The 12529-nt window shown below is 48.1% G+C and overlaps 1 protein-coding gene across 1 annotated transcript in view; it reads right to left on the minus strand.

The window, feature by feature from the left end:
* The window catches only part of RAB11FIP3 (RAB11 family interacting protein 3), a 99915-nt gene that overhangs the window by 41197 nt on the left and 46189 nt on the right, over positions 1 to 12529 (minus strand). Inside the window, exon 4 of the mRNA XM_077762808.1 lies at positions 2022 to 2115. Within this exon, the coding sequence (XP_077618934.1) occupies positions 2022 to 2115 (94 nt within the window). The remainder of the gene's footprint in view (positions 1 to 2021; positions 2116 to 12529) is intronic.

Consider the following 12529-nt stretch of genomic DNA (forward strand, 5'->3'; position numbering starts at 1 on the left):
GCATTCAAGAAGCCCCCACAGACACTGGAGGCAGGGCAGAGGCCCAAATGCGCATGAAGCCACCGTCAAACTCTTTGTGCAAAAGGGTGAAGGCTTAAATCACTTCCTGTGTCAACTGCATGTCTAACCTCAGAAAATGGCCAAAGGGTTACAACGTACTCGTGACGGGTTACGCACACAGGCACACGGTGCCGAGCTTAAACATCACAGTGCATCTGAAGGCTCTTTGCCTCCTCCCCTGGCCCACGTGGCGTTACCACGCCTGTCAGCCCTGCCAGCTGGCCCAGCTCCAGAGGGTCTGCTGCTCCACCTGCTCTACGTGGCTCTCCCCAGGCCCCGTCTGCCCAGGCGCTGGTGGTACCCTTGCCACGGCCCCAGGGCCCGCAGCCTGCCCACCGTCAGCCTCAGCCATGCTCACCACGTAGGCCTCGGGACAGCTCCGCCACCTGGACCAGACCTCACTCCGGCCAACCTTACCCGGCTCCCCTGTGGCCTCCTCACAGAGGGCTCCTACCTAGGGCCAGCCTGCACGGTTCTATGGCATGGCCCCCAGCCCCCATACGGACCGTTCCCAACCTCAGTGTGTGCTCTGGACCCAAAGGACCACAGGCCCCCGGACCATGGCAGTATGCACGCAGGTCACGATACACAGAGCACAGCTCAGAGGCACCCGGGCTCAGCGTTGTAGGAGCCCAGCTCCTAGAGGACACTGTTGGGCGATACAGCGGATGGACAAGATGGGCAACTCTGCCTACAACTACTGATAAAACTTGGGGTCCAAGGGCCTCCCTTGACCCAGCCGCTGCAGGTCCTGCCCAGGTCTCTTCTTCCTCCTCCTTCTCTGACATGTGCAGGAAGAGAGGAAGGGCCTGCACCCAGTGCCTTTCGGCCTCCATCACCCACACACCAGGCTGCAGCTGGACCATGAGAAAAAGAGGCCTTCCAGAGCTCCAGAGCTGCACGTGAAGGGACAGAATACGGGCAACCTGAGAGCATGTAGACACTAAGCTCACACCCAGAGGACCAGCCACCCCCCCCACCCACAACGTGTACAGGCCCCAAAGGCATGAAAACATGCGCCCACACACAGACTTATACACAAAAGTCACTAGGACCTTTGACTCCTAATAGCCCCAAAGTGGAAACATACTAGCCGCCAGGGGAGTATCCACCCCTGGGCAGGGATAAACAACACGTGGCACAAGCATGCAACGGAGCAGTGCTGCGCGATCAAAATGCACACTCCAGCCGTGCGACACATGTGGGTCTCAAAACCGTCACACGCAGGGAGAAGCCAGATGTAAGAGCATATACAGATCATTTCCTTTGTGTCAGGTGCATAAGAGGCAAAACTGACCTAGGGTGGTGAAACTCAGCCCAGATGGTGCTGAAAGGAGGAAGCGTCTACAGGGGTGAGGACAATTGGCGGAGATTCGCATTATTAGGCATAAGAATTTGTCAACATTCACAGACTGGCTTAAGATTTGCTTTAAGATTTGTGCATTCCACAGTCAATTTTTACTCAAGGTAAGACCACAAACAAATACTGAACTCTGGGTAAAAGACTAGAACACAGGAAGTGTTTACGGTGAAATGCATGGAGCATACGATTTGAAATGCATCCCATTCAAAACAGGATGGCTTGTCAGCCAAGCAGAGGATGGACTGATAGACAACAAGGTAAATGCAGCAACAAGCACCTGCTGGGCACCGACAGCAAGCATGCACGTGGGCGCTCACATGTAAGCCTTCCGGTGCTCTGGTACGTCTGGGGAAAGGGGCAGTAGCTTTCTAACATTATGGATAAAGGACTGAGTTAGACGGTTCTGGAAGACAGCACGTGTGAGGAACAAAGAAGAGGGAGAGAGCACCCTAACACCCGGAGTATTTTAGGGGCTTTGAGGAGAAGGGAAGGAGCCTGACGAGTGAGGGGCATTCCTAAGGTTGGCTGAGGGCACAGCGGGGCAAGGGCTGGAGCAGAGAATGTGAGGGGAAGGAAGCACAAGGTGGGGGAGACTGACCTCCATTCCTGATGGCAGTGATCCCTCGGCAGAAGTCCTCAAAACTGATCACGCCAAGCCCGCAGGGGTCCAAGTATTTCGTTAAGTCCTTCACCTGCAATTGTCAAGTGAGATACGTTACCCAAGCCGTACAAACTCAGCCAGAAGGTACGCCATGCGTCTGACACCTTCGCCACACCCAGAGGAGCAGCATTCCGGCCGAGTGTGGTGCTGAAAATAGGAGCCACTGATCCCTCTCTTCTGAAGGCCACCAGCAGCTCCAGCCCAAGACAGGCGGCCTCTCAACCAGCTGCCAACAGCCCCCGGGGCCATGACTCGTGGAAGTAAGGCCCTGCTCTCAAAGGTCAAGAGTCAGGCTTCTGAGGCACCTGGGGGCTCAACTGAGGGTACACCAAGCGTCTGGCTCTTGACTCAGGTCATAATCTCACAGTCTGTGGGATCAAGCCCTGTGTCGGGCTCTGCGCTGACAGCTCAGAGTCTGCTTGGGATTCATTTATTCATTCATCCTCTCTCTCTCTCTCTCTCTCCCTCCCCCCAGCTCCTGCCCCGCTTGTGCTCACCTGCTCTCCTCCCACCAAAGTAAATAAAAATAAACTTTAAAAAACAAAGTCATGCTTCCTGATTGTGAAGATCAGAAGTGTTCAAGTTTTAGACGTTATTCTGGCCAATATCTAGATTATTACCACAGCACAGACCCACCTACCCATTCTGCCTGGCCTTCCCAGCTGTGCAGAGTCCTTAGTAAAAACAACTTAAGCAAGAAGACGCTGGATATCAAAAATCATAAAAAGATGACTCATATATGGATTTTAGAGAATGAAACTCTTCAGAAAGAAGATACATTTATACTTTCAAATATAAGCTTTGTTTCATCAAAATTTTAAAGTTTTACGTTTCAAAAGACCCCATTAGTAAAACTAAAAGACAAGACCTAGACTGGAAAAAGATGTTTGCAAATCGTATATCCAATAAAGGACTTGTAACCAGAATGTATACAGAAAACTTCCAATTCAACAACATCATAATATTTTTTCAAACAGGCAAAACATTTATATAGACATTCCACCAAACAAGACAAATGGCTGGGGGTGCCTGGGTGGCTCAGTCGGTAAGCGTCTGACTTTGGCTCAGGTCATGATCTCATGACTCATGGGTTTGGGCTCCGTGTCGGGCTCTTTGCTGACAGCTCCGAGCCTGGAGCCTGCTTCGGATTCTGTATTTCCCTCTCTCTCTGCCCCTCCCCTGTTTATGCTCTCTCTGGCGTGCGCTCTCTCTCTCTCTCTCTCTCAAAAACAAATAAACACTAATTTTTTTTAAAAAAGATAGACAAACAGCTGATAAGCACATGAAAAGATGCTCAAGACTGTGAGTCCCCAGGGAAATGCAAATTAAAACTGAGACCTCACTTGCTAGAATGACTGTATTCAAAAACCCCCGCAAGGACAAGCACTGGGGTGGGTGCGGGGAAGCTGGAACGACACACACCGCCAGGAGGGTCACACACTGCCAGGAGGAAGGGACGCTGGTCTGGCCAGTGGGGAAAACCACTGTAAGTACCGCACACAACACAGCAAGTCCGCTCTCAGGGGTGCTCCCCAGAGAGAGGAAAACCCCACACGGACACACAGAGGTGCGCGCACATGTTCACGCAAGCGACATCACTCCTGCCGGTAAGAGAAGGAACCCAACGGCCCACCACGGAGGAACGGGTAAACCCGGGCTGGCCTCGCCGTACAGTGGACCACTATTCGGCCCTAAAAAGTAACGAAACAGTGACACACACAACATGGATGGAATCTCAAAAACATTCCGCCAAATAAAAAAGCCACACACAAGAGACCACAATTATATTCTTTCATTCACAGAGCACTTTCAGAAAAGACAACTCTACTGAGAGAAAAAGCAGATCTGTGGCTGCCCGGAACTGTGCGGGCAGCAGAGACTGGCTAGGACAGCATGAGGGGCCTTCTGGGGGTATAGACACGCTGAGCAAGTAGGCTGTGGTGGCTGCACGATCCAATAAACTTAATCAAATCCCCTCAACAGTAGACTTACAAGGGGGGAAGTTTATAGCACATAAATTATACATCAACAAAATTTTAAAAAATAAATGAATAAAGAGATAAAAAGGATTCAATAGAAAGTGACAAATATTGAAAACAAAGACAATTTACTATGTTAGTGAAAAGTGAGATGATTCATTTTCAGAAATACCAAATGAAAGCTGTGCTGCNCGGTTTGCAGCTGTGCAATGAGCATGCGCCGAAGAACTGAAGCCTGTCACCTCAAGGAATGTACATTTGTTCCATTTAGACTACCTTTTGGTGACGTCTGCGTAAGCCTGTGACCTCTGTAGTACCAGCCAATGAGGGACCAGGGGAGGGACTGACCTGATAGAAGATAAACTGATGTAACCGCCCGATACCAGCTCTGGTGAGAACAGTGACTAAAGCCTCCCTTCACTGTGCTCCGAACCTCCGCCTCCCCCATGACCGGGGCAGTGGGCACTGTGCTCCGAGTCTCCACGTACCCCCTTGATTGGGGCACTGGGCTTATTTCTCTGAGCTGTCAGCACCGAGCCTGACGTGGGGCTCGAACCCACGAACTGTGAGATCATGACCGGAGCCGAAGCCGGACGCTTAACCAACTGAACCACCCAGGCGCCCCAAAAAGTTCTTTTTAAATAACAATAATTTTAACTACATACTGAAAGAGTATATTGGGTACTAAGTATCCAATTGGGTTTACTCTGGTGAATTTCTTGGACTTTAAAGGAAAGAAAATTCTCTGAATAGCTATGCAAAATTCAAGTGACTAAAAAAGAAAATTTGATTATCATTAACTTTTCAGCACCAATACCAAGTAATAAGGAATATTACAATGGCCACATCTGAAGTGTTCAGGACAGGCACCCTCATGTGACTGACAAAGGAGAAAAAGATATCAGAGTGAAAGTATTACACAAACATCTCAAAAATCCTGAATTTGCATCTGAAATATCACTATGAAGTATCGCTCACAATATTTTAAAATGAAATGAAGACTTTCCAATTCTGTCCAATTAAAAGTAAGCTGCCCTCATATCCAGGCGGTGATATTTAAGCCCCATTTCCCTTTCAAAGGACCCAGGACCCTGGGAGACGTGTCAGTTAGTGTGCAGGTGGGGCCCAGAATCCTGTCATACCCGAGAGCAAAGAAGCTATCAAAGACCCCCTGGGTCACATCCAGTAGCGCAGGAGCCAACCTGAAGAGGCCCTCACAGCCTAAAGTGAGACAGCACGTGCACTGATGAGAACGACGGCTCCACTGAATGAAACACCTCAAACGTACCTCAATCCATGCAGGCATAATTATGGGAAAAACAAAACAAAAACACCTGGTCACCAATGGAAGACACGCATGAACCAGCTTATTACCGTGAAAACAAAGGGAAAGAATCAAGTAGTTAGAAACTGTCGTTCAGGGCAGGTTTCTCTTTACAGAGCATCCAGCTAGTGCATGGGGGGAGGACGCTGGACCCAAATGTCACACCTGCAGTCCTCAGTGAAGTCGCACAGTCAACGACCCTCAGTGCTTCCTGGGGCCACGGAAAGACAGACAGCCAGACACCACCCGCCTCCTGATGGAAGCATGCAATATCACCTAAACCAAGCCTGAACCGAACTACCAATTTACAGTAAATACCATGATCAAAGCGACACGTGTCAACAATATTGCATGAATGTAACCGGGAAACCCAGTCCATGAGGGCCCTGACAGAGACAGATGAGTGAGTGACCTTCTGCTTTCAAAGTAAAAAGCATGGAGAGGAAGCCCTCACTAAGAGACTTAGAAGACAGAGCTGTGACTGTGGAAGGGCTTTTTGGATTCTGATTCAAATAAATTGCTTTTTTAAAATCATGTTTAGGGGGAGCCTGGGTAGCTAGGCAGTTAAGTGTCTGACTCTTGATTTCAGCTCAGGTCATGATCTCACGGTTCGTGGGTTCAAGCCCCATGTTGGGCTTTGGGCTGACAGTGGAGCCTGCTTCGGATTCTGTCCCTCCCCCTGCCCTTCCCCTGCTCACATGCACTCTCTCTCAAAAATAAACACTGAAAGGGGCGCCTGGGTGGCTTAGTCGGTTAAGCGTCCGACTTTCGCTTGGGTCATGATCTCTCGGTCCGTGGGTTCGAGCCCCGCGTTGGGCTCTGTACTGACTGCCAGCTCAGAGCCTGGAGCCTGTTTCAGTCTGTGACTCCCTCTCTCTCTGACCCTCCCCTGCTCATGCTGTCTCTCTCTCTCCCAAAAATAAATAAAAAATATTAAAAAAAATAAAAAATAAAAAAAATAAACACTGAAAAATATATACAAAGGTGGGAAATCAGGGCTAAGGCTTGGGCGGGCACAAGCCACTGCACCCACGTGTGTCCCCCAGGGCCTCCTCAGCACTGGGCAGGCTGGCACCTTCAGCCCTCTCACCACTATCTGGGTAACATAAAGCCAGACTGGAGTATGACCGGCTCCAACAGACTGACCCTAAGGGTGTGGGGCCCTCGAGCCAGAGACAGCGTCTCTGCCTTCTCCCTCCGCCACAGGGAGAAGACACTGGCCACCAACCCACCATCCCAGGGCCTTGTGTGCCACTGACATTCGGGTCATGGAAGTCGGTGCATCCACTGACTTCTTGAAACAACTGAATGGGAATTATTTCTAAAAGGTCTCCTTCCTTATCTCACAAAAGACTTCCTTCCTAAAGCACATGGTGTCTAGTAAGAATCTTGCTGGATACACGAATGGGCATCTAACGTGGAATCCATACTGACGAAGCTGTCCTTAAGATTCCTAAAAACCTGGGGACACCTGGCTGGCTCAGTCAGCAAAGCATGTGACTCTTGATCTTAGAGTTGTGACTTTGAGTTCAAGCCCCACATTGAATATAGAGCTCACTTAAAAAAAAAAAAAAAAAAAGATTCCTAAGAATTTCAACAATGAAGCAACTAACTGAACACAAAGTACCAAGTTGCTCATTCTGAAACATTAACCCAATGCTTTTTAAACAAATCATTAACTAGGAGTAGGCCTTCAGACATGTTACCATGTTAGAATGAGCAAGGATGAATCAAAGTATACATTTTTCAAGTCCACTTTATAATTTCTTTGTAGTCTGGAGAATAAATCACCTTCCATGTGGCTGATGATTTGGGGGATGATTCGAATTCTCTAAGCCCAAAGTGCTCCAGTTAGAAGCATTTAGAAAAAGTTAGGAGGCTGTGAAAAATAACAACATGTCCTTTCTTGCACAATCAAGCAGAGCCAGGAAACCAAGCTAAGGGACAGGCACCAGAGGGGTCGGCGGAGCCCCAGCCTCTCCAGAACACGGTCCCAGAGACACCAGGGGAGAGAAAGCCACTCTGCAAGCAGCTTCGGGCAGACACAGCCGAGTCCTGCAAGGTTACTCTAAGAAACTCACTAAGAAATCGTACTGTTTCTGCTATAGACGTGGACACACAACACGAAGAAGAGCAAGCTTGCGGACCCCGCTTCGTGCCAGCCAGCCCAAGAGGCAGCTCGCGCAGAAATCCCCCTGAACGCACAGCACGAGGAGAGACGACCACCACACCCAGCCGGTGACATTCTCAACAAAGCTTTTCTTACCAGAAGTCACCCCCACCTCACATTTCTAGAACACTCCAGCCAAGGAGTGTAACATTCCTCTCAAGTGCACATGTACGTTTACCAAGAGACTACAGTCTGAAAACAGAAAACATGTTCCAACAGTTTTAAAAAGATTACAGCCAACATCATTAGTCATTAGGGAAATGCAAATTAAAACTTCAATGATGTGCCTGTCTATTTGAATGGCTAAAGTTAAAAACACTGGCCACACCACGCACCCCGAGGGTCTGAGAGGGGGGAGAGGAACTGGGACTCTCAGGCACTGTGGTCATGAATGTAAAATTGCACAACCACACTGGAGAACTGTTTGGGAATTCCCTTCGTTCGTGAATGACCAGAGAAGCTTTAGTTGTAATGGTCAGAAAAATGGCAACAACCTAATCGTCTGTCAACATAACGCGTAAACAAATCCTGCTCTTCCGCGGGGAAGAGGAGCCCGGAGGTAACACGCACAAGCTCTTGGGCCCCTCTAGCTATTCCTCAGCTTCACATCAGCCGTGCGCAGGCAGGAGGGGTAGGGAGGGCGGCAACTCCCAAAAGCCTGATTACAGGTCATTCCCGAGTATCACCCCTTCTGGCATCTGCACTTCTTACAATAAAGCACATGAACACTGGGTTTTCCGGGCTGCTTCCAAGAAGTCCTCCTAGCTGTCCCGAGACGCGCCAGCCCGTGCGCCCCCAGCGGCGCCCACCCCGAGGGAGCTCCCTGGCACAGACAGCGCCACCTGCCTCTGCACCCGGAGGTGCGCACTGTGGCGGGCACCGACACTCAAGACGCCATTTCCAACTCTCCTTACTTAAGGATGAGCAAAGATGAAGTCACTTTGATTAAATGAGAAAGTACTAAATGTCATATAATTTTCAAAGTTTATAAACAGGAGTCAGGAAAGATGTTTATGTTTTGCTTCTTTCCTGACACCTGTGGAAATGAGCCTGGCGTGTTTAGACACACAGAGCTCCGATTCTCAGACTTAGAGGGCGTGGTTCTTCCGGGGGAAACGGAGAAAGACAGGTGAGGAGGGAAGCGGTGGCGAGGCGCAACCACGTGAGCAGTGTGCAAGCTCTTAACAAGAAGCCCCAACAAACAGATGTTAGCACCTATTTACCTTTGGGTGGTGCTAACAAAAGAAGTGATAACATCAAGGAATTTTTTTTTTTTTTAAGGTAAATTCTACCCCCAATGTGGGACTTGAATTCACACTGTAAGATCAAGAGTCGCATGTTCTACCAACTGAACCGGCCAGGCACTTCAAAGAATTATTTTAATTATTTACATGTGATAATGGTATGTGATTTTTTTTTTTTAAAAAGAATCCTTGGGGCGCCTGGGTGGCTTAGTCGGTTAAGCGTCCGACTTTCGCTTAGGTCATGATCTCGCGGTTCGTGGGTTCGAGCCCCGCGTCGGGCTCTGTGCTGACTGCCGGCTCAGAGCCTGGAGCCTGTTTCAATCTGTGACTCCCTCTCTCTCTGACCCTCCCCTGCTCACGCTGTCTCTCTCTCTCTCCTAGAAATAAAACATTAAAAAAAAAATTTTAAAAAAAAGAATCCTTATTTTTTAGAAGTATATACTGAGTATTTATATGAGTAAAATGATATGAGGTCTAGGATTTCCTTGAAAACACTGGGGGGTAGGGACATCACTTCCGGGAGCTGACAGGTTTGCAGAGCAACGGGCACACACAGGTTTATTTTAGGATTGTCTTTGTTTTTGTATATGCTTGCAAATTTCCATAATAGTAAGATATTTTTTAAGTGCAGAACTACATACCTTGATAAAGCAAAAAAAAACAGGAGGGAGAGGCACAAAACAGCAAAACCTGGGTGTGGAAGTACAAATTTGCCATTCATACGCCCTCTTCTATTAGATTATTAAAATGATGGAAATTTTCATGTCAGATAAGTTCTTTCTTGCACAACAAAACAAGTTTTAATTGAGAGGACATTTTAACTAACTTAAATTGTTCGAGGAAAGCCTCAGCTATATAAATCTAAATCTTTTTGATTATCATAATCCCAGATCTATTGTTACTTTGCAGTCTCCACTCCCCTCGTGCAATTTATTAATAATCAGCTTTTCAGCAGAGTAAAAACTCCATCCAAAGAGGGAAACAACTTCTGATGTGGGATCAGAAGAACCGTTATTAAATTGAGGCAGGCAGCAGGAAAGAGCCGTAAACGGGACATTCCCACTTGCCACTTCTCCAAGAATCCCTCCCACTCTGAGAGCCCACCAAGGCCATCGGCCAACCCTCAGGTTCACTCCCAACCCTGGGCTCCCGAGCACCCCCGGCATTCCTCACCAGAAGTTTCTCCCCACACCTGAGGGAGCCGAGAGGACAGGTACGGGTCATAGGATCCACATCTCTTAAGCATTAAACAAAATAAAAGGAAAAAATAGTTGTGAATTTTCCATGTCAAAATTCTCTCCAAAGGGAGACAGTGGGGGGCGCCTGGGTGGCTCAGTTGGTTAAGCGTCCGACTTCGGCTCAGGTTCTGATCTCATGGTTTGTGGGTTCGAGCCCTGCATCGGGCTCTGTGCTGAGAGCTCAGGGCCTGGAGCCTGTTTCGGATTCTGTGTCTCCCTCTTTCTCTGACCCTCCCCTGCTCGTGCTGTGTGTGTGTGTCTCTCTCTCTGAAATAATTAAAAAAAAAAAAAAGGGAGACAGTGGGAGTATAATCCAAACTTTTGGTTTGGCAGTACGTTGGTTTCGTTATTGAACAATATTTCTTATAGGAATCTGACTGATCACACAGTAATTATGTCAGATACAATGACTCTTACAAAATCTAAGTACAAGAGGTGGGTTAAGAATTCATGTGAGGGGCACCTTGGTGGCCCAGTCAGTTAAGTGTCTGATTCTTGGTTTCAGCTGAGGTTATGATCTCATGGTTTGGGAGTTCAAGCACCAGGTCGAGCTCCGCACTGTGCATGGAGATTGTTTCTCTCTCCCTCTCCCTCAACCCCCACCCCCATCCCCGCCAAATAAAAAGAAAAAAGAATTCATGTGATGCAGTAAGACAGATCCATCAGGGGGCACCTGGGTGGCTCAGTTAGTTAAGTGCCTGACTTCGGCTCAGGTCATTCTCTCACAGTCCGTGAGTCCAAGCCCCACATCAGGCTCTGTGCTGATGGCTCAGAGCCTGGGGCCTACTTCGGATTCTGTGTCTCCCTCTCTCTCTGTCCCTCCCCTGCTCACACTCTTTCCTTCTCTCTCAAAAACAAACATAAAAACAATTTTTAACACAGACCCATCCAGAAGAAGAGCTGTGGACAGATGCACAGAGAGGCACAAGCAGGCAGAAGCGTGCGTGTTTCTAAACCTAAACAGTCCCCATACACAGTAACACCACTCCCCCTCCGTCACCAAAAACGCCTTCTACTAACAGATGCAGGTATATAACACACAGCTAAACTACTAGTGAAAATTCTTTCTGTGACATTCCCCTGAAAGTGAGTTTCAAATACCACAAGCATCAGGAATCAATGAACCATTTACTCTAGGTTAAACTCTAAAGAAGCTAAAACTCTTGATAGTAGTAATCATAAAGAGTACAGATATGCACTTGAGTAGGGGGATTTTGCTGGTTGGTTCATTTTCATGGAGATAACTGAAGGGATCTCAGAAACAAAGATGCTTGATAAATTATTATAGTGACACACAATATATAATAAAAGCTGAAAAAAACTGTGTGCAAACCAGAGTGGGCACTGGTTTGAGTTCTCAGATCAGAAAAATAAAGAAGTGTCACAACTTTGTTCTCAGGGCCTTTGAAAGCTAGACACAAATAACAGACGATTCCAGCTTCCTCCTAAGCAGCAGTGACTTTGTACCTGTAACTGGCTCGAGGACACACAGAACAAGGGTGAGGACTCTAGGGGCGCCTGGGTGGCTCACTTGGTTAAGCCTCCAACTTCGGCTCAGGTCATGATCTCACGGTTCGTGGGTTCGAGCCCCGCGTCGGGCTCTGTGCTGACTGCCAGCTCGGAGCCTGGAGCCTGTTTCAGAGTCTGTGTCTCCCTCTCTCTCTGCCCCTCCCCTATTCATGCTCGCTCGCTTGCTCGCTCTCTCTCTGAAATAGATAAAAACATTTTTAGAAATTAAAAAAAAAGGGTGATGACTCTGTACGTGTGCCTGTCCAGAGGACACACGGAACACGGGCAAGCTTCCCGTGCTGCCTCCCCAAGCCTACAGGGCAGCGTCACACCAAGGCTCTGGGATCTTGTAGGCAGAGCGCTGGAGAGAGGACTTTTCACCCCCAGTAGGTCTGCTTTGCACCAACTACTGTGTCAAATAACTTCCTCAGGGATTGTGTTTGGCAATTTACGCTTGAAAACCCTGTTCACAGATTTCTCCAGGTGAGTAGAAACACTTAAAAAAAAAAAAAAAAAGGCCAGGTGTGTGAACCCAAGATACAGACGTACTGTCTCCCTAACACCTAAATCATTGTTGAGCTACTGGATCCTGCTGGGGAAAAGTGAAGTCATTTAAGTAAATCGAATGTCTAATTTGGGGCAATTTATTTTTTTTTAATGTTTTATTTATTTCTAGGAGAGAGAGAGAGAGAGAGAGAGAGAGAGAGACAGCATGAGCAGGGGAGGGTCAGAGAGAGAGGGAGTCACAGACTGAAACAGGCTCCAGGCTCCGAGCTGGTAGTCAGCACAGAGCCCAACGCGGGGCTCGAACCCACGAACCGCGAGATCATGACCTAAGCGAAAGTCGGACACTTAACCGACTAAGCCACCCGGGCGCCCCTAATTTGGGGCAATTTAAGAGGCTACGTATGTTTAGTTCTAAACTTAAATTTGAAATTAAGACAATGTGAATACTATAAATTTTTCAACACTGAATGTGCT

The sequence above is a fragment of the Crocuta crocuta genome, unplaced genomic scaffold (genome assembly GCF_008692635.1).
Source record: "Crocuta crocuta isolate KB4526 unplaced genomic scaffold, BGI_CrCroc_1.0 scaffold234, whole genome shotgun sequence".
NCBI classification, from domain to species: Eukaryota; Metazoa; Chordata; class Mammalia; order Carnivora; family Hyaenidae; genus Crocuta; species Crocuta crocuta.